The sequence below is a fragment of the Procambarus clarkii genome, chromosome 53 (genome assembly GCF_040958095.1).
Source record: "Procambarus clarkii isolate CNS0578487 chromosome 53, FALCON_Pclarkii_2.0, whole genome shotgun sequence".
Taxonomy (NCBI): Eukaryota; Metazoa; Arthropoda; class Malacostraca; order Decapoda; family Cambaridae; genus Procambarus; species Procambarus clarkii.
Window position 1 is genome coordinate 5,854,097 of NC_091202.1, and position 23,050 is coordinate 5,877,146.

At 38.1% G+C, this 23,050-nt stretch overlaps 1 protein-coding gene across 1 annotated transcript in view; it reads right to left on the bottom strand.

The window, feature by feature from the left end:
• Positions 1-696: 696 nt before the first annotated feature.
• Positions 697-23,050, bottom strand: part of LOC123747725 (glutamate receptor ionotropic, kainate glr-3-like) — an 84,380-nt gene continuing 62,026 nt past the window's right edge. The window contains exons 7-10 of the mRNA XM_069304695.1: positions 22,276-22,428; positions 15,354-15,460; positions 4,045-4,214; positions 697-861 (exon numbers count right to left, since the gene is read on the bottom strand). Of these exons, the coding sequence (XP_069160796.1) occupies positions 800-861; positions 4,045-4,214; positions 15,354-15,460; positions 22,276-22,428 (492 nt within the window). The 3' untranslated portion in view covers positions 697-799. The remainder of the gene's footprint in view (positions 862-4,044; positions 4,215-15,353; positions 15,461-22,275; positions 22,429-23,050) is intronic.

A 23,050-nucleotide genomic window follows, 5' to 3' on the forward strand; every position in this document is an offset into this window, starting at 1 on the left:
CTGGATTTTTGTTTTAAGGAGTCCAAAAAAAATTCAAAGCATAATTGCTTGCTTCTCATCCACTTGTATTCTGTAAATATTTATAGATATTAGTATTCTGCTACCCATTCCTGCTCTGAATTTTGTACCGTAAAGTTCATTTGAGAGTCACGCTTACAAAGCACATGGCTTTTGATTTTTCTAAAGATGATAGTATCCCTAGTTCAACACAACTGAATTCTTTTCTGTCGAGAACCTGTCGTGCATCTTTAAGAGCATGATCATGCGGGTGTTATAGTTGGTGATTGGCGAGTGGGTGTGATTGTGCAACCCGTTCTCGCAAATTTAATAAGTCAATATTGACTTATTAGTTGCGTGCATAGGTGACATACTAAACATAATTGTTTCCCTTGAAAAGCTTCATAGAAAACACCGACCTTACCTAACCTACTTAGTATGTTAAAATAAGCATCTTATAGCTTCGTAATTACAATTGTTACTTAACCTATTATAGGTATAGGTTAGGTAATAATTGTAATTACAAAGCAATAACATACTTATCTTAACATACTAAGTAGGTTAGGTAAGGTCGGTGTTTTCTATGAAGCTTTTCAAGGGAAACTATTATGTTAAGTATGTCACCCTTGCACATATTTAATAAGTCAATATTGACTTATTAAATTTGCGAGAACGGGTTGGATTGTGGTGACTGGAATGGCTAGGATGGTCTTGGTGTAGCTGTTGGGATGGTGAAGTGGGCATTTATAAGACAAACGTGGGTGTGGTGGAAATTGAAATCCAGTGAGCTATCACCGAGACATCATTTCTTCATCTTGACACTGATCACCTCAATAAGAAAGGCAAGGGAGGCCAACAGAAGACCTGTAAATATAACAGAACATGTTACTAATAGTTTCTCCCTATAATTTGAAACAAATATTATTTCTAGTAAAACACTACCTAACCCAAACAAAAAATCTTAGGGCAACAAACCACTCAGATTACAGAGAGCAGCAGACTGAACGATATTGTAATTTGCCCATGAACTCTGATCAACCTCAGGTTAAATAATACATATTAATAATGAGTATATATTAATGTAAATTTCGCTTAGTGTACTAAGTGCTCAACCTGCAATAAACAGGCTCAAATATATCCTCTTGCCTCAGTGGTGAACCTGTCATATACTAACATGGGTTATTGCATATGGCCTCTCTTACAAATGTCAAAGGAGTAAATTCTGTAATCTTTTCAGCTCTCACAGCTGGTCGCCTAAGGGTCGCTAGAATCTCTCCGCCCAGCCAAGTAGTCCCGTCATGTATGTCATGATTTTTAGTAACTTATAGATAACTTGACAATTTTTTGTTAATGAAAAGTGGACTCCTTATATATTTGCTTCAACTAGATTATTGTGGATGCATATTTAGGGGCTTTCCAGAAACTGGCTGGAAACATAGTATCACGGGGCGTATGTTGCTGGACACACAGTATCACGGGGCGTATGTTGCTGGACACACAGTATCACGGGGCGTGCTGGACACACAGTATCACGGGGCGTGCTGGACACACAGTATCACGGGGCGTGCTGGACCCACAGTATCACGGGGCGTGCTGGACACACAGTATCACGGGGCGTATGTTGCTGGACACACAGTATCACGGGGCGTATGTTGCTGGACACACAGTATCACGGGGCGTATGTTGCTGGACACACAGTATCACGGGGCGTGCTGGACACACAGTATCACGGGGCGTGCTGGACACACAGTATCACGGGGCGTGCTGGACACACAGTATCACGGGGCGTATGTTGCTGGACACACAGTATCACGGGGCGTGCTGGACACACAGTATCACGGGGCGTACGACAGGACCTAGGTCCAAGATGGTGGTTGTCGTACGTGTCGGAAGGCCCAAGATGGTGGTTGTCGTATGTGTCGGAAGGCCCAAGATGGTGGTTGTCGTACGTGTCGGAAGATCCAAGATGGTGGGTCGTACGTGTCGGAAAGTCTAAAATGGTGGTTGTCGTACGTGTCGGAAGGTCCTTGGTGAATAATGTCTTCTCACAGCCCAGGGGCCAGATTCACGAAGCAGTTACGCAAGCACTTACGAACCTGTTCATCTTTTCTCAATCTTTAGCGGCTGTGTTTCCAATTATTAAACAGTTAATGAGCTCCGAAGTACCAGGAGGCTGTTTATAACAATAACAACAGTTGAATATGAAGTTTTCAAGCTTGAAAACTGTTTAATAAATGTAACCAAAGCCGTCAAAGATTGAGGAAAGATGTACACGTTCGTAAGTGCTTGCATAAGTGCTTTCGTGAATCTGGGCCTAGATATATCAGCTAAGACATTTGCTGAACTCTGAGACAAATCATTTGTACTTAGAGACCTTGGGCCACATTTATTAAGCAGTTATCCAAGTACTTTACTACCCTGAACCTCTTTTCTCAATCGTTGGCGGCGTTGTTAACATTTTTAAAAATTGACGAGATCCGAAGCACTAGGAGGATGTTGTTAACAATAATACCATTCGATTTGAAAATTTCCATGCTGGTAAACTGTTTAATAAATGTAAACAAAGCCGCCAAAGATTTAGGAAAGATGGACGTGTTCGTAAATGCTCGTTGAATCTTGGCCTGTGTATACACTTTGAGTATTATTTAGACATAGAGAGAGTCCTGTTTTCCTAGCATAAAAAGTGTGTGCAAAGTGAAGCAGTATTTTCTATGGATATTTATTTGATTCTATACTTGTATGAGGAAGCACCCACAATTATATAATGAATAATTATGATGTAATGTGGAGATTTCTCCCATAAAATGATGTCAAGTGACCCAGAATTCTGGATGATAAGATGTATTATATTGATGTGAAAATCCACTAGGCCCATAAGGTGGGCGCAAACCTGTGACTAAGGCATTGCCAGTCGCGGACTCAACCACCAGATCACCGCTGACTTGTAAAAGTCATACAACCCGGATTCCTACATAACTGGCATCAAGTGGGCAGGAAAATGCAACAAGATATTTGGTGGGAAAAAGTTGGACAACACAAGTACACGCATGTCTCAGCCTCTATTATGAGGTTGTGATACGGTGACACGGCTACTTAGTACGGCTTGGTTCACGGATATGTGAAATTCTCTAAAAAGAACTTTTCAATATACTGATGTACAGTCTTGCAATGGTTGGGGCGCTGAACTTCTCCAGTGCCAACACATAAATAATCAAGCAATAATAAATTTCATATTTTTTAAAGTGCAATCATATATGCTAACATATTTAGTTTTTTAATTTTCATTTTACAAAAAAATAATTTATGAAGTTTTATCCTAGTCGCTTTCTCCTGAGTCTGTGTTTCATTGATAGGCCTTTCAAAACTGTATCTTTCATAAGTACTCTCTTGAGGGTATCTTGAGATTCTTTCGGGGCTTGGCGTCCCCGCGGCCCGGTCTCCTTATTATTTCACAGCCCCAGAAAGCAGCCCGTAGCAACTGTCTAACGCCTAGGTACCCATTTACTGCTAGGTAACAGGAACATCAGGGTGAAAGAAACTCTGCCCATTTGTTTCCGCCTCCACCGGTAATCAAACCCGGAACCTCAGGACTTCGAATCCGAAGCGCTGTCCACTCAGCTGTCAGGCCCATTGGGGCCCCTCTGGGGCCCCAGCCCCGACTCGGCTCCATTTCTAACCTCATATCTTTCTCTTTCATCATTTTTCTCTCCCATACTTTTTCTCTTATTTATTCTCTCTCGCATCGTGTCTCTCTCTCTCTCTCTCTCTCTCTCTCTCTCTCTCTCTCTCTCTCTCTCTCTCTCTCTCTCTCTCTCTCTCTCTCTCTCTCTCTCTCTCTCTCTCTCATTCAATATTTACAATTATTTTCTAGCCTCCTATTGGTATCTGGTATCAGGTCAGTATATTTCAATTCCAAGTTTGCCATTATTAATATTTTCTTTTAAACACTTCCCGTGTATGTCATACTACCACTATTTATCACTTTCCTCCTACCTCTTTGATCTATAACACCACCGGATTTTCACATTATTTTATTGGCCTCCTCACCAACGGCGTAGACAGCGAAGACACCATAGAAGTCGGCCAGTTCCAGTGCCCTTGAGTCCTGGGAGCTGGCGGCTTCTGAAGATTTGAAAGGCTTCGAGCAGAAGGCAGCATAAGGCAACGACCTCATCATCAGATAGTCCAGGATTCCCATCTCCCTCAGGCTTCGGATGCTGCAAGGAAGGAAGGAATATAGTAATGAGAGGTAGAAGATACGCAGTCAGGCATATGTTAGCGAATAGTTTCTGCTGATGTATTGCTATTGAGTGACGATCATTGACGCCTAATTATTGAGAACAAACTACATCTAGGGTACAGCGACTTGTACTACCGCCTGCCTCCTTATTACACTGGGCCTGTCTGACAGCTGGTCAAAGTTTGCAGGCTGCAGACACTACAAAATATATGTTGGGATACCCTTGGCATAAGAGAAGGAAGGGATTAAGCAAGGGAGGAAACAAGGAATGGAGAAAGTAGGTGATGATAACAGGTGGGTGATGTAACAAAACGATACATTAGAGGAAGATGATGAAAGGATTAAATTAAGTGACAGTCTGGTAAAAGTAGAAGATTGTAAAATGTTGCAAGACGATGCAGAAATAACAGAAGGAATATCGATGTTAAACATTCTAGAGTTACATGAATGATAGAAGTTATGAGTTATCAAAAGTCATGCGATTAACCATACAAGATGAATGTATGGTTATCAGTAAGGAGAAGTTATGGGTAAGTGTGAGAAAATGGAATTTCACAACTGTCTTAAGTTGTGCAAGTGAGTACATCTTGCAAGTGAGTGCATGATGATATGTAATGTAATTCAGGATGGAATCTCACTGCATTGGTGCATAGTCCAGAATCCTCTCGTCTGGGACCTAGTTCTGCCAAGTTGGTTATTATGGCTAGATCTATGGCTGGGGGGCCATGGTACCAGGATTTAAAAAATTGTTGTGGGGTATTCATAATTTATTATCCTGATACATGTGAAAGGTGCTGCACCTAGGCCAAGTTTCAGCATCTCAGCCTAAATAGAGACGGAGAAAAAAACAAAAACAAAAAAAAGACGAATTTTTCAACCATGTTCAATTGATTTCACAGCCCACAATTGTGAACCAAAATCATTTATACGACACTCAGCTATGACCTTACTATATAATAAAGATTTGCATGTCACATTATTTTCCTAGATGCATTTAGTGCAATAATACAGATTTTATAAAAGTTTCCCAAAAACGTATGCAACAAAATGAAGTGTATCATTATTTATAAAATCAATAAATCTACGTAGATAAGAATAATGACATGCGTTTATAGAGGCGTAAACTCTACATATAATGTGCAAGTTTCATGTAAATAGAATAATAAATAAAGGCTGTGAAATTTTATCTAGTTGTAAAAGTTGGAGTTGCGTAGCGCGCTCGACAAGTTTACTGAACCTGCGGTCACTCGTGACTGGTGATTTACGCATTGCGGCCAGCTCGTATGGAGAGCTCGCATGCATCTAGCTGTCAATGCTTTTCTCTTGTTCGTTTGGTAAGTCATATTGCAGTACAAATAGCTATAAATAGCAAAAATAGCATGTTCTGGGAGATATTGTGTGAGCGCGTCAGCATACATCCTCTCTCCATGAGAGACATGCAGTCACTGACTGCACCACCCTCGTGTCAGACAATAGAGTGTTGCCATTTGTGTGGGTTTATATTCATTTTATGCATAACATGTTATTTTCAACGCTATTACGAAAAATAAGACATCTACAACGTAAGATACAATACCCCGCGGCGTACTCACGGCGCGAGGACCAGATTCACGAAAGTTGCAGCGGGAAATTTGACTCTAATCACGTTATTTTTCAAGATATCATTAAACGGTTTGGACCACAGTGTTGCCAGAACGTTGTAGTATTTTTCGTAATTTTTCGTAAATATTCCATTTTTCATCGGATTTTCGTTTACCATGGCCCCTTAAGTTGTGCAAGTTAGTACATCTTGCAAGTGAGTGCATGATGATATGTAATGTAATTCAGGATGGAATCTCACTGCATTGGTGCATAGTCCAGAATCCTCTCGTCTGGGACCTAGTTCTGCCAAGTTGGTTATTATGGCTAGATCTACGGCTGGCTACGCCCATGATATTCCAGGAGTCGTTACATTCCCAGTCTCCGATAAACTAGTGGATTATACAAGTCGTCATTGGAACTCGGCGTTGTGCAATCTATAATAATAATAATAATAATAATAATAATAATAATAATAATAATAAAAATAATGATAATAATAATAACAATAATAATAATAATAATAATAATAATAATAATAATAATAATAATAATAATAATAATAATAATTTATAATAATTTATTCACAAGAAGGAACAGTGGGTTAGTGAGATTACATAACATTGGTTTTTGTACATTCTTTCAAAGCCACTAACACGCATAGCGTTTCGGGGAGATCATTAATCTAACATATTAGGGAAGATAAAAAGGTACATTATAGCAAGATTTAATTAATATCAACGAATACCTACAATATAAATTTACCGAGGTGATTATACTGGTAAGAAAATGTCTAAAGAACTAATACTGAGGAAGTGGCTAGAACAAGACACAGTGTGAGTTTGAACCACAAGGTAGGAAACTATGAGGAATGAAATTATGTATATTTTTATTTAACGTTTGAATAAGACATAGGTTGGATAATTGTTTAATTCATCAGAGAGTGAGTTCCATAGACTGGGTCCTTTTAATTGCATGGAGTGTTTTCACAGATTTTGTTTCAATCTGGGAATATTAGAGATATACTTATTTCTGGTATAGTGCTCATGGATTCTATTACACTTATCAAGGCAAGGTTTCAGATCAGGATTGGCATTTAGGAACAAGATTTTGTACATGTAAGTAGCACATGAGAATGTGCGGAGAGAATGTATGTCTTAGCATGTTAAGGGACTTAAACAGAGGGATTGTGTGTTGTTTGAAGACGGAGTTTGTTATAGTTCTGATAGCAGATTTTTGCTGAGTAATGTTGGACTTGAGATAATTTGCAGTGGTTGAACCCCCATGCGCAGATTCCGTATGTAAGATAGGGATATATTAGCGCCTAGTTTAATGAGAGGAGTGCAGAATGGGGAACATATTATCTGATTTTAACAATTGTACTGGCCGTTTTATAGACTTTTCTGACTATGTGTTGTTTGTGGGAGCTGAAGTTCAGTCCCTTGTCTATATATAGGCCAATGACCTATATTATAGGTCTATATTTTTATTGCTAATGTTAACGTTGTCTATCTGAAGTTGAATTTTACGTGATGATTTATTACCAAATAAAATGTAGTAAGCCTTTTCTATATTTAGTGTGAGTTTGTTGGTTAAAATCCATAAGTGGACTTTTTTTTAATTCATCATTGACACTATTATTTAGTTTGTGGGGGTTAAGGTGAGAATAGATGAAGGTAGTATCGTCAGCATATAGTACAGGTTTAGGAATGTTAGAAACATTTGGCAAGTAATTGGTATATATAAGAAATAGAAGAGGTCCTAAAATACTGCCCTGTGGCACTCCTACTATTAGTGGTAGAGTGGGGGAGGTTATTTTATTGATGGCTTTATATTGGTGTCTGTCACTGAGATAGGAACGGATATAGTTCCGAGCAAGGCCTCGTTTACCATAATGGTGAAGTTTAAGTAAGAGATATTTATGGTTTTCAGTCTCAAAGGCCTTTCTCAGGTCAATGAAGAGGCCAATTGGGAACTTATTTTTGCCAAGGGCTGTAAAGATTATTTTAAGCAGACTAATAATGGCATCATTGGTCCTCTTTTGGGAACGGAATCCAAACTGGCAGGGACTTAATATGTTGAGTTTTACAAAGTGAGAATATATTTGTTAGTATATAATTTTTTAAAATATTTTTGAAAATATAGGTAGATTTTATATTGGTTTATAATTATTTATGTCAGCTGTCTCGCCTCCTTTATGAACTAGCGTCACTCTTGTTTTTTTAAGACTATCAGGAAAAGTATGACACTTTAGAGATATGTTCAATAATAGAGCTATGGGTAGTGCAAGAGCAGGGGCAGCACTCTTATAAACCATAGATGGTATGTCATTTTTGTTCTCAGCTTTGGTTTTAGGCGATTGAATTTTAGATATAATGTCTATGGTAAAGGAGACGGGTAACTGGTAAAGGAGTAGAGAGTTAGGATAGCTGCCGGTGAGATATGTAGTAACATGTTTCTGGGTCGCTGGAAATTTTTAGCAAGGTTAACACCAACTAATGAGAGTCAGTCAGTTTGAGAGAGAGAGAGAGAGAGAGAGAGAGAGAGAGAGAGAGAGAGAGAGAGAGAGAGAGAGAGAGAGAGAGAGAGAGAGAGAGAGAGAGAGAGAGAGAGAGAGAGAGAGAGAGAGAGAGAGGGAGGTGGGGGGAGGGAGTCAGAGAGCAGTATTGTGCACCCAAAAGAGAATGGTCAGTTCACACAGTCATGGAAGTCAGGTCTCTAACCTCCGTGATTACTTTTCTATGACAGCATGCGACCAAGTTGACTTGTGTACTGGATTGCCATTGTTTTAGGCATCTCCTTTTGCTTGCTATTGGTTGATTCGTTTACCAGACCGTTAGACAAAGGGACACTTACTTAGCAAACTTACTTAGCTACACCAAACTTCATTTTGACCTGGGAGCTGACCTTGAACGAGACTACATCGTAATTAACACGGCCAATTTAGTGTCCATTAATATCCACAAACTCTTCTTGTTGGTTACTCACTCCTTTGCATTCATGTTAACTGCCTTTCGTCCCCAGAATCACGATACGTGTAATTTGTTTGATTCTAAGTCGTGATAGTGAGTGCTGTTGTGGAGAAAGATATATCCATGTGAGCGCTACCACGTGCAACTGACTGTTGAATCGGGTTGAATCTAAAACATCCATGAACAAAGTGAAGGATTGAGGTGATGGTCACTGTCTATCTGTTACGGATATAAGTATTTCGAGAGGATGTGTCAGGACCGGGCCTACTATAAGTACGATATATGCATATACTATTTTTTTAAGTTGCCTTGTGGTGATCTCAGTGATTAACTGACCAGTTAAGTATACCTCCTTCACCTGCAACAGATGAGGGGCAGAACAATCGAGGTGATTAACAAGTGTCGGAACGCTTAGCTGAGTAGGAATGCTCTGGACCTGAGTCAAGGGATAAGCTTATTGACTTGCACTACACTTTTAAAGTCTCAGTGACGTGTTATTGCAGTGATTTATTAATGTTTTAGATATTCGTGTTTATTTTAATGATTTATTATTGTCTCAGAATGTGTTTATTTCAGTGGTTTATTATTGCCTCAGTGACGTGTTTAATTCAGTGGTTTATTATTGCCTCAGTGACTTGTTTAATTCAGTGGTTTACTATTGTCCCAGGGACTTGCTTAAGTATAGCGATATATTGATAAGTGTATTACGGTGTCAATGCTCGAATGATATATTGCTCGAATGTCCTGTTGGAACTCTAAACAATGTCCTTTTGATTACTGCATGTGTCATTTGCAGTTAATGTCGGGGTGTTCAAAAGTGTTCCGTTAATTCACGTGACCCATAGAAGTGAGTAGAGACTCAGTGTCTCCTCATACTAGTGTAATGGGAACGATTCCTCATGTGTATAGTTTGGAGAGTTTTGGCATGATCTGATTAGTAACACAAATTCAAGCTCCCAGTTAAGTAGTAAGTATTTGGAATAAACCCATAATTAGTGCCAGAGGCTTTTCGTCAGCATTTCTTTAAGTTCTGCTCCTGCACTTATTTTGTTTAATTAATGGGCACTGGGTTTGGGTATCAAGAACCTATAAGCTACAACACTAAATAACCTAAAATTGGAGTAAGAACTATTTATTTTAGACATTTTTGTAGAAAAGCTTTCAGGCACCGCAGCAAGGCTAACGGCCCAGCGGCAGGGCTAACGACCCAATGGCGGGAGATACCTGTGTGATCGTCTGGAGAATGGTGTGGTGCCACACCGTCTCTGCCTGAGATACAGCCAACCTTGGCGATTGCTCTCATATATAATTTCTGTCAATTGACAGCCTGCATAGAGACCATCATCAGGACCGGAACTGTTACATGCAGTTACAGTCGTTGGAGAAAATTACACCCTCAGATATAGTAACAAATGAAAATTATGAGTAAGAAGAAGTCATGTGAAATTTGCACGCAGACATCATGAGTTATAAATCATCTGAAAAGTTGATAATACCAAACTAAAATTTTGGAAAATAAATATGCTGAAGTTTTGGGATATCTGGATTTTCTTTGATGATTATTATGGCACTAGGATTGAGTTTGATAATGATTATGCAAGCAGGATTTGATTTGATGACTATTATGCAAATGAGGTTTAGTTTGATGATTAGTAGGGAAACAGGGTATCGTTTGATGATTATTACGTCAGAAGGGTGCAGACTGATGTAATTATAACAGCAGAGTGAAGACTGATGTAAATATAACAGCAGAGTGAAGACTGATGTAATTATACCAGGGGAGTGTAATATGATGATTATTATTGCAACAGGAAGTAGTTTGATGATCATTTTATTATTAAGGTAAAGTTCGATGGTTATTATGGCAGCAGGGTGTAGTTTTATGTTCATGATGGTAGAAGTGTGAAGTTGGATTATTAGTATGGCAACAAGGTGAAGTTTAAGGATCATTGTAACATTGATGTGAAGATTGGTGGTTATTATTTCAACATTATGAAGGTTCATTATTTTCAAGCAAGCAAAGCTAAGTTTATTTATTATCATGTCCGCAGGGCGACGTATGATAATCATGGCAGCTGGATGATGTTTGATGATTATTGTGGTAGCAATATTTAATTTGATATTTATTGTAGAATGAGGATTTACTTTGACGATTATTATGATAAAAGGGTTACTTTGATGATTATTATGATAAAAGGGTTACTTTGGTAATTATTACGGAAGCATGATTTAGTTTGATTATTATTAGGGAAATATGGTTCAGTTTGATGATTATTAAGGACGGAGGGTTAAGTCTGATAAAATAATATGGCACAAAAATGGTTAAGGGAGTTTCCTTTCACCTCATGCATCTGTCCACCTAGCAGTAAATAGGTGCCTAGGAGTTAGTCAGCGTGTTGTGGAGTTGCATCCTGGGCGGGTTCAGTAATTCAGCCATGAGAGAGGGGGGGAGAAACCTCGGTATAAGACTAACATTTATCGCATGTATAACCTGGCTTCCTTTCCCCGACACAATTAATTATTATTAATTATTATGGCTGAGGGTTGAGGTTGATAATTATTATGGCAAAAGGGTTTTGTTCGATGATTATTATGGCAGAAGGATTTAGTGTTTAGAAGGTAAGTATTATTTAATCATGGTTTAGTTCGGTGATTATTATTTCAGCAGGGAGATGTTTGATGAGCATTATACCAGCAGGATGAAGATGATGTAATTATGCCAGTAGGGTGAAGACTGGCAATTATTATGGCAGAAAGGTGTAGTGTGATGATTACATTGGTAACAGGGGTGTAGTTTGGTGATTATTATAATACTGGGGAGAGGTGTGATGGTTATTATTCAAGCAGACAAGGATTAATAGTTACTGCGGCAGCAGAAAGGGGGGGGGGGGGTTGATGAATATTATGGTCGATGGATTTAGTATAGTAAATAGTATAGCATCATTGTTTAGTTTGGTAATTATTTTGACAGAGTGATTTAGTATATTAATTATTATGGCAGAAGGATTTAGTTTAGTAATTATTATCAGTGCATGGTTTAATGTGTTGATTTTTATTGAAGCAGGAATTAGTTTGATGATTATTATGTCAACAGGGTGATGTTTGATGTTTTTTATCACATCATTATTTAGTTTGTTGGTTATTATGAAAGCAGGATTTATTTTGATAATTATTATGTCAGCAAGATTTAGTTTATAGATTAGTATGGCATCACGGTTTAGTTTGATAATTTTAATGGAAGCAGGGTTTAGTTTGATTATTTGACAGCTGGGTGATGTTTGATAATTATTATTGCAGCGGCATGTAGTCTGATGATTGTTATGAGAGCACCAAGCAGTTTGATGATTATGACAGCAGGGAGACGTTAGATGATTCGTGGAGCAGCAGGGTGTCGTTTGATGATTATTATGCCAGAAAGTGAAGACATGTAATTAAGGCAGCATGGTGAAGATTAATTTAAATTAACAATGTTGAAGACTGATGTAACTACATCAATTACTACAAAATTTCACTTACAGTCTTCATCCTGATTCAAGCAGGGATGACATTTAATGATTATTAGGGCAGTTTCATGATTATTATTGGGGAGAGTTTGATGATTACAATGGCTGCAGGGTGTAGTTTGAAGATTATTTTACCATTAGGGTAAAGTTTGATGCATGTTATGGCTGCAGTGGGATGATTGATGGTCAGTATGCAGCAGGGTGAAGTTTTATTATTATAAAGGCAGCAGAGTGAAGTTTCATGATTATTATGATAGCAGGCCAATGTTTGAGTGTTATTAAGGTTGAAGAGTCTAATTTGGTGATTGTTTTGGCAACATGGTTTAGTTTGATGATTATTATGGGTGCAGGATTTCGTTTAGTAATTATTATGGCAACAGGGATTAATTTGATGATTATTATGGAAGCAGGATTTAGTTTGATAAATATTTATGATTATTATGCCATCACCGTGTAGACTGATATTGTTATGGCAGCGGGATGAAAACGTATGTAATTATGGCAGGAGGTTGTAGTAGGTCGTAGTTTAAAGATTATTATGCCATTCGGGTGAAGTTTGATTACTACAATGTCACCAGAGTATACTTTGATGATTATTACAGCATGGAGTGAGGTTTGATTATTATTTTCCGCGTGGTGATGACCGATGGTTATTATGGCAACAATGTGAAGTTGATTATAATAATAACAGCCGGCTGATGTCTGATCATTATTATGAAATCAGAGCAATGTTTGATTATTATTCTGTTTAGTTGGATGATAATTATGACAGCAGGGTTTGGTTTGATAATCATTAAGGAAGCAGGGACTTGCGGACTATTATGGTTGCAAGATTAAATTATTAATATGGCAGCAAGTATTATCTTAATGATTATTATGGCAGCAGTGATTAGCTTAATGATTATTATAGCAGCAGTGGTTAGCTTAATGGTTATTATGGAAGCAAATCGTAATAGTAATTATAGCACCAGGGTGAAGACTGGTGTAATCATGGCAACAATGTGAAGACTGATGTAATCATGGCAGCTGAGTGAAGACTGATGTAATCATGGCAACAGTGTGAAGACTGATGTAACCATGGCAACAGTGTGAAGACTGATGTAATTATGGCAGCTGAGTGAAGACTGATGTAATCATGGCAACAGTGTGAAGACTGATGTAATCATGGCAGCTGGGTGAAGACTGATGTAACCATGGCAGCTGAGTGAAGACTGATGTAATTATGGCAGCTGGGTGAAGTTTGCTTATTTGCGTGGCAGCAGCAAGTATTTTGATGGTTATTATGGCAGCAATGTGAAGTGTGATGGGTATTATGGCAACAGATTGAAGTTTGATTATTATCATGGCAGCAACTTCTTCTTGAGGTTATCTTGAGATGATTTCGGGTCTTAGCGTCCCCGCAGCCGGTCCTCGACCAGGCCTCCTTTTCGTTACACACCCCCAGGAAGCAGCCCGTAGCAGCTGTCTAACTCCCAGGTACCTATTTACTGCTAGGTGAACAGAGGAGTCATGGCGAAAGAAACATTTTGCCCATTTGTCTACTACGAGGGACTACGAACCCGGAACCTCAGAATTACGAATCCGAAGCGCTGTCCACCCAGCCTGTCGGGCGCATCATAGCAAGGTGATGTTTGATCATTATTATGGCTGCATAGTGATGTTTGATGATTATTATGGCAGCATGGTTATGTTTGATGATTATTATGGCAACATAATGATGTTTGATGATTATTATGGCTGCATACTGATGTTTGATGATTATTATGGCAGCATGGTTATGTTTGATGATTATTATGGCAACATAATGATGTTTGATGATTATTATGGCTGCATAGTGATGTTTGATGATTATTGTGGCAACATAATGATGTTTGATGATTATTGTGGCAACATAATGATGTTTGATGGTTATTGTGGCAACATAATGATGTTTGATGATTATTATGGCAGCATAGTGATGTTTGGCGTTTATTATTGCAACTTGGTGATGTCTGATGTTTATTATGGCAGCATGGTTATGTTTGATGATTATTATGATAGTCTGATGATTATTATGATAGCAAGGTGTAGTTTGATGATTATGACAGTAGTTGGAGGTCGTTTGTGTATTATTATCGCAGCAGGGTGTTGATTGTTGGTTTTTACGACAGAATGGTCGATGATTATTATTATTTAGTTCGATGACTATGAATTTCGATGAGTAGTATGATAGCAGGTGCTGCTTGATGATTTTGATGCGAGATAGGTGAAAATTGAGGATAACGATAAAAGGGTGTAGTTTGATTATTATATCAATAGGGTGACGTTTGATAATAATTAAGGCAGCAGGTTGTAGTGTGATGATTATTATGGTGGCATGGTAAAGTTTGATGATTACTATGGCAGCAGGATGAAATTTGATGATTAGTATAGCAATACGGTGAACTTTGATGATTTATGATGCCTGTAGGGTGAATTTTCATTACTTTTGTGACAACAGGGTGTTGTTTGATGATTATTGTGGCAACAGGTGTGAAGATTAATGTTTATTAATTCAGCAGAGTGAAGTTCGATGATTAATATAACATCAAGATATACTTTCATGATTATTATGGCAGCAGGGTGAAGTTCGATCGTTATTATTTCAGCAAGGGGGAAATTTGGTAGTTTTATAGCAACAGGGTGACTTTTGATGATTATTAGGAAACAAGGATATAGTTCGATGATTATTATGATAATAGGGTTTAATTTTATGGTTATTAAGTCATCAGTGTGAAGGCTGATAGCAGCAGAGTGAAGTTTGATTATTATTATTATGGAAGCAGGGTAAAGTTTGATATTTATTATGATAACAGGCTGAAGTCTGGTTATGTGTATGGCAGTAGGGTAGAATCATGTGACTGTTATTGTATCAGAGTGGAGTTGCATGTGGATAATGACATCAGGGTGATGTTTGTCAAATGTTAACTTTATGAATGCTCATCGAGAGGGATATTCTGCATCGTTTAATGATCATAAGGCTTAAGAAATTCCAAGTAGGTTCGATATAACATGACAATAATTACTGAATGTCAGAGGACTTACGCTCGATTAATTTTTTTCTTGAATGGAGAACCTTTAGGCATTTGGAGCACAATGGGACTGGCGCCCAATATCCTCTCAGACATCACATAAATCACACAGTCGCCAAGCTGCAATATGATGAAAAGTATCACAGTTTACTTCTTCAACAACCAATGCGACAAAAATAAAAAATGAGAGAGAGAGAGAGAGAGAGAGAGAGAGAGAGAGAGAGAGAGAGAGAGAGAGAGAGAGAGAGAGAGAGAGAGAGAGAGAGAGAGAGAAGAGAGAGAGAGAGAGAGAGAGAAAATTAGAGAGAGAGAGAGAGAGAGAGAAAATTAGAGAGAGAGAGAGAGAGAGAAAATTAGAGAGAGAGAGAGAGAGAGTTTAGATGTTGTTCCAATACACAAAAAGAAGACCCGTTTAGTGGTTGTTAAGTTAACTACAGACCAGTGTCACTGCTCACCATTACTGGCAAAATCCTAGAATCATTAATCCCTGTCGGAAATTCCGACACTAAATACTAATTCCTAGCATACCAAGCAAACGCAATCATATTAGGCAAATACTAACACTAAGTAACTACTAATATACCTAAGTGAATCATTCAAAGAAACTCCGTCTTTGGGGCTTCTCATAGAGAATGGGATATTTGCCTGAGTCTATTTATTTATAATACATACCTTATATAATCTTTATATCACCAGTCTGGGAATCAAATAGAATAAAAAAGTATTCTCCAGGACTGGATTTACCTCAATTATATAGAAAACAAGCTCCTTCGTCCCTTTGACCGTAAATGGTGGAAACTGAGCCAGGCGAAAGACTCGTCACTCGCCGGAGAGGAAGAGGAGACGCCATATTAGAGAGACAAGCTCGCCCGGCTAGTCGACACGTACATAATCTCATAAAGAAACTTCTGGCGAGTCTCACAACAATAGAACCACAGACTCTCCGCTCCTCGGATGAGCTTGCTAGCATTGAGAAGTAATCTATAACCGGTTAACAAAACAGTATATGTAGCAGTGACCACTATTTAGTATATTGTGTTAATTGGTTATAATGCGGAAGAGTCACCCGGAACAGTGAACCTTATTTCATTCATAAATAATATATTTTCTTCTATATGCCAAATATATTAGTTACAGTTTCTACTCTGTAATTATCCAACCCGTTCTCGCAGTTGCTTATAGTCAATATCTTGCTTATGAGTAAGTGCAAATGTGACATACTAATTTATTGTGAATATTTGAGTTTACCTTGAAAAGATGAATAGAAAACAACAACCTAACCTTACCTTCTTAGTATGTTAAGATTTTACAATTAGTACTAAACCTATACCTATACTGATATTACAGTTTTATAAAAATAATAAAACAAAACTAAAATATATAAATATATTGTAAAATAACTCAGGAGATTGTCAAATTTTGTATAAAATCTCCATTCTTTAACAAAACTGTGAGAAAAAGTTAGTGCCATGAAAAAAATATGGCTTGGAATGTCACATATATACTTATTTATTAGAAAAAAGTGACTATAAGCATTAAGTCACATATGTGCTGTCTTGTGCGAGAGCAGGTTGAATTAACCGGCAGGTGAAGTCCAAGGGGAAGGAGAAATTACATTATTAATCCTGGTGCAACACGAGTCATCCCAAGTCGCCATTAGGGCCTAACCCTACGAGTTTCAGCATACGGAAGTGTGTCCATTGCCTATTACCAGGCTACATTCTACATAACAGCTAAGCTGTGTTTAGTTGTAATACTAATCATTGTAGTCAAACAATTTTTAGTAAATTTCCATTAATCGATTAATTTCGATTGATGGACTATATAATTAAAAAAACCAAGCTTGTGAAGGGAGGCTCATAGCAGGATAAATAGAATCATACAGTCTACTAAGAAAATTCAGCCCACTAAGAAAACTCTGCCCACTAAGAAAATTCAGTCCAGTTAAATTAAAAATAAATATGTTTGAACTAATGTAATAAATTAAAATAACTTAATAAAGTAAATAATTTAAATAATAAATTAAATAAATAAATTCTTGCTGGGAGATGTTCCCACAGTCTTTCAGCAAATTACAATTTTTGTTTATCATCATCGGGTAATATGTGATCAACAGAGAGAGAGAGAGAGAGAGAGAGAGAGAGAGAGAGAGAGAGAGAGAGAGAGAGAGAGAGAGAGAGTGAGAGAGTGTGAGAGAGAGAGAGAGAGAGAGAGAGAGAGTGAGAGAGAGAGAGAGTGTGAGAGAGAGAGAGAGAGAGAGTGTGAGAGTGCGAGAGAGCTTTTCTAGTTTTAGAAAAGGCCGATCTGCTGCTGATATCTTGCTAAATCTATCCACTAAATGGCATCAATCACTGGAAGAGACCAAGAACAGCTGTGTTGTTGCTCTAGACATAGCAGGAACCTTAGATTGGTTCTGACACTCTACTCTAAATTAGTAGTGAAGCTTCAAGCACTAGGCATCTCAGGCTCTATTTTAGAGTTATTAAAAGAATACCTTTAAGTATGGACTCTAAGAGAAATCTTCAATGGAGCAGAATCCAAAAGCCTCTCAATTGGTGCCAGCGTTCGACAACATAGTGTGCTTGGCCCTCTGCTGTGGGATGTTTATTTCTACGATGTACTTCATATCATTCATGAAGCTCAAGCCAATGCTGATGACTGCACTCTAACCATTACATACAGAAAGGAAGAAATGCCAACTGCTGCAAGAGTCATCAGTCACCAGCATTCAGCGATTTCTATCTGGGGCAGGAGATGGCAGGTCACATTTGCGGCGGAGAAAACACAAGATATAATGATAACTAGACTGCACTTGCAAATCGGACAGATTTTCAAATGGGTGGTAAAACCCTATAGTTCACAGGTAAAGTGGACATTTTGGGAACGAAGTTCGACTCTTCAACGACAATGAAGAGCCACGTGCTTAATCTAGCCGAAAAGGCAGCCGGGAATCTGACTTATGAGATACAAATAGAGATATACAAACAAATAGGTGTGAGATACAGTGTATCTCACACCTATTTGACAACAAGGTCTTTGAATCCTTATATGAAGAACAAGTTTGCTCTCATATAAGCTGTACAACCTCCTTTGCCCGCCCCCCATCATTCATCAAACGTTTGAACAAAGTGGAGAGCCATGCAAGAAACCTCATCTCTAGTCTTGATGAAGTCTGGTGGAACGGTCTATACATCAGAGCTTGCAATATCGTCGTGACCTTGGTGGTCATACTGTTATGTTCAAGTCCAACATTCTCCAAGCCAATTTCCGTATCTGGCCCAACTCCGTGGACAACCAATAGTTGGCATCTGTAACATTAGGCTCTCAACCTTCAATAGTCTCATGCTGGAAGTGCCTTTTTCAAGAACATCACTCCATCAGCAATCCTTTATTCCAAGGCTGACTAATATCAGGAACATTTTCTCTCAACAGGCTGATACATGGAAGATCATAGTCAACTGATCACATGAATACTCTGGCACACAGTTTGCTACGGGCTCATCTTGTTCCTTATATGATTGTTACCGAATGTTGCTAATAAATAAAGTTTATACTTATTGATACATATAATTGGCGCAAGAAATAAATGGATCTCTACTCTTGCAGTTTCATTAGGTTTCTTATATGATAGTTCCTTTATGATAGTTTCTTATGTGATAATTTAATTATCACATAAGGTACTGTCATGACACACTGAAGGAAAACTGCGTACCTGTTACAACTCGAGAAAGAGACCTTTGAGTGGACGTAACACCAAATTTAACTCCAGAGGTACATATAAACATGATATTGTCAGTAGCATACTCTATGCAAGCAAAAGTTAGAACAGTGTTCAGGAACCAGGTAAGGGGCCATATGAAGGATTTTACACTGCCTATGTGAGACCAGTCGTAGAGTATGCCGTCCAAATCATGGAGCCCCACCTGGAGAGACACATTAGAAAACTGGAAAATGTTCAGAAGTTTACGACGAGGCTTTTCCCAGAATTTCCAGGGATGGGATATGAACAGTGACTAAAAGACTCAACCAAACGACGTTAGAAAAAAGGAGAGAGAAGGGAGATACGGCAAAGTCGTTTAAAATACTTAGGGGGATTGACATAATGGAAATAAATTAAATGTTCAAATTGAATACCAAGAGAACGACGGGGTATGGGTGGAAGCTTGACACAGATAAGTCATAGAGATGTTGGAAAGTTTTCATTTAGCTTAAGAGTAGTTGTTAAATGAAATGAACTAAAGGAGCAAGTTGTAGAAGCAAATTTTATTCATAATTTTATAAGTAGATATGATGAGGAAATAAGACATGAGTCATTGCTTTAAACAGCCGACGGTTAGAAAGAAAGGGTTCAAGAGCTAATGCTCGATCTAGGAGGCACAAATAGGTGAGTACACAAAAGGATATTATGAACATCGTATGCTAGATTGGCCAACATGTGAATTGCTTTCAGAAGCTTGTGTAAGGAATCATATATATCAGACCAATGCTACAGTATGCGGCTCCATCATGTAGTCCATATCTAGTCTAACGCAAGAGGATGTTTGTGAAAGTTCAGAGGTATGCCACCAGACTAATCCCCTAGCTAAGGTATGAGCTACGAGGACAGGCTACTGGAATTAATCTCATGTTACTGGAAGATAGAATTGTTATGGCTGACATGATTATTGGTGGAAACTTAGTACCCAACTGAGCCTCATTGACATTAGAACTTTTTTCTATGTCCGATTAATTAACAATTATAATGCATTTGGAAGAAATGTGATGGAGGTAGACTCTTCAGTAATGTCTGGAGGTAGACTGAAGCGACTCTTGAGTCTCGTCTGAAAAATTTTGATTGACCCACAATAGGTTCAGGAACCTGTACACCAGTTTATTGATAGTTGTGAGTAGGGACTTAAAAGCCGAAAGTAAACCTCCTTCCCACAACACTCACACAGGAAGAAAGTAGGACGATAAGAACCATTACACTAAAGACCTGAGGCAAGATTCACGGAAGCACTTACGAACCTATACTTCTTTTCTCAATCTTTGGCGGCTTTGTTTCCATTTATTAAACAGTTAATGAGCTCCGAAACACCAGGAGGCTATTTATAACAATAACAACAGTTGAACGGGAAGTTTTCATGCTTGTAAACTGTTTAATAAATTTAACCAAAGCCTTCAAACATTGAGGAAAGATGTACACGTTCGTAAGTGCTTTCGTGAATCTGGCCCCTGGATCACTACAAGGTATCTTCTTCAGGTTATTAAAGAGAGTGATCTGAAGCTGGTAAAAAAATATTTAGAGCAGCTAAATTTTGCCTTAGAACAACTTCATGGTTTTAGCAAACGAAAATACTGCTTGATAGAGATCTCAGAGCTCCAGAATAAAATGACGAAAAACAAACAAGCGAAAGAAGGATGGGAAGATTCCAAGATACTTGGAATCTTGGAATATTTCCAAGATATCCAAGGAAGAGACTCATCCAAATACACTAGCCTACTTCCCTATTCAAGAAAGAGAAGAAGGCTTGTGTAATAGGAAGGGTCCTAAAGTGCATTAGAAAAAAACACAATGTATCTGGGGGAAGCAAGTTACATCTACTACATTAGGGAAGCAAAGGGTTAAAGTACAAACGGAGACATCAGAGTGTAAAGAGATTACGAGTGGAGTGCTACAAAGGTAGGTTTTGTGGCCTCTCCTCTTTTAAATATATGTCAACGACCTAACAGGAAATTAGCTCCTTCAGATTAGTGTTGACTGGTGATATAAAACTAATGGGAAGAGGCAAGAGAATGAAAACTTTTGTACCTTGCAAATGTATCTGGCACACTTCAGAAGTGATTTGAAAACTGGTTGCTAGAAAAAAAATGCTAGAAAAAGAAAATGCTAAGTTTTATGGATTGGATATGAAAGTTGATCAGCAGTATAGCTAAAAGGAGAGACAGGCTCTTGCATCAGAAGAAAATAAAGAACTGGAAGTACATATCACCGCATATCTAATGCCAGAAGCACTCCTTATAAAATTATTGCATCATATGATAATCTGTCCATCCTTCGTGTATACTTCACAAACTTAAAAGAAACATTTTTAGTATCCGTACACATGCTACGTGAGACTCACGCTTGAATATACATCTCTGGCATGGATACCTCGCCTGAAAAGGACAAATCAGAATTACAGAGAACCAAAGATATGCAAGGAGGTTCGGTTCGGAGATGAAGGAGTTCAACTATGAGTAAAGACCGAGGGAACTGGATCTAATCACGCAGAAGGAGAGACGAGAAAGGTTGGATATTATAACTACATATACGATTTTGAGAAGATTGGCAGAGTATTGCCAATTCCAGTTGGTGATACTCTTCCAATTGTTCAATTGACAGCATTGTTCAAAACTAGAAACAACAGAATGATGAGAAATAGATGGAAGGTTGAAGCTCAAATATCTAACAGATATGTTAGAAACAACTTTTTATAAGTGAGAGACACTGGCGTGTCTGAACGCGTGTGTGCAAGCACGCTCACTCAGAGCCTAAGAGCCAGGCAGTGATATTCATCCTGCAATTAACCAGCCAAACTGCCAAATTAGGGATAGGTATTCTGTTATTACCCTGCCATTCATATATCCAATCCAAATTATCCAGTTAATCAGCAAGTCATTAAAGTTTCACCCCAACAAATCATTCAGCGAAACAGATAACCATCCTAAAATCAACTTGCCAAACAGCCAATTTTACAGATATATATCATGCGGTCAAACAGTCAGTCATAGATACATATACCCATCTACCAAGCAACAAGTCAAACAGCCAGTCATTCTCAACTCAACCCTGCCAAACAACCAGCAAATATACATCCATTGATGCCTATCTAGACAAATAGGCAGTCATTCAAATATCTATTCTTTAGTTGGCCTGACGAACACCCTGTCAGACATGAACAGCGGAGAATTACGTTTGTCTTGTAATAGTTGAGGTAAAAGAGGGCGACGTTCCTGGTGGCAGCGACAGCAAGATGGCCTGCAATGTTTGCCTTGGTGGCTGTAATTAAGTCCATTGTCACCATCTGCTTCTTCAGAGATCCCATTTTAGTGCTTACATCATTTTCCTGCAATGAAAGAAAGTGGGGAAGGTGTTTTGCATTTGGTCTATCCTCCCAATGTTGTCTATCACTGGTGAGGAATAGGGAAATGTTCACATTTATGTTTGAATTATGAAGTGATACAAATCTGCTTCCCACAAGACTGTTTATGTGGATATTCAACTGAATAAAACCTGATGTTCGTTATAGACACCTTCCATAATATACATCTCCATACGAACGTAGTAATAAATGAAGGTTGTAAACTACCACTGCCCAACGAATCAATTCTAGTTTATAGGCATTTGTTCTCACTCGTGTACTCGTTCAACCTCTCCCTGAACTTATGATATATAGCCCTCTTTGTTATTTCTCTTCTAAATCTAAACTTTGCATCCTTTTTAAATAAACTTCCTCAGAGAATAAATATTTAATAAACATCTTCTCTTCCACACTTTGATCATGTTGGTCTTTACTCGACTCCATTCAAAGCATTACACTTTTTACAAAGTATTAAAATGGAAGTTACTTTTATGTAGCATATAACTATACTATTTGCTGTACTGTGTTGAAGTACTGCAGTACAGTTAAACACTGTATATTTATGTATACAACACTATACTATATAACAAGTATAGCTCATAGCTAT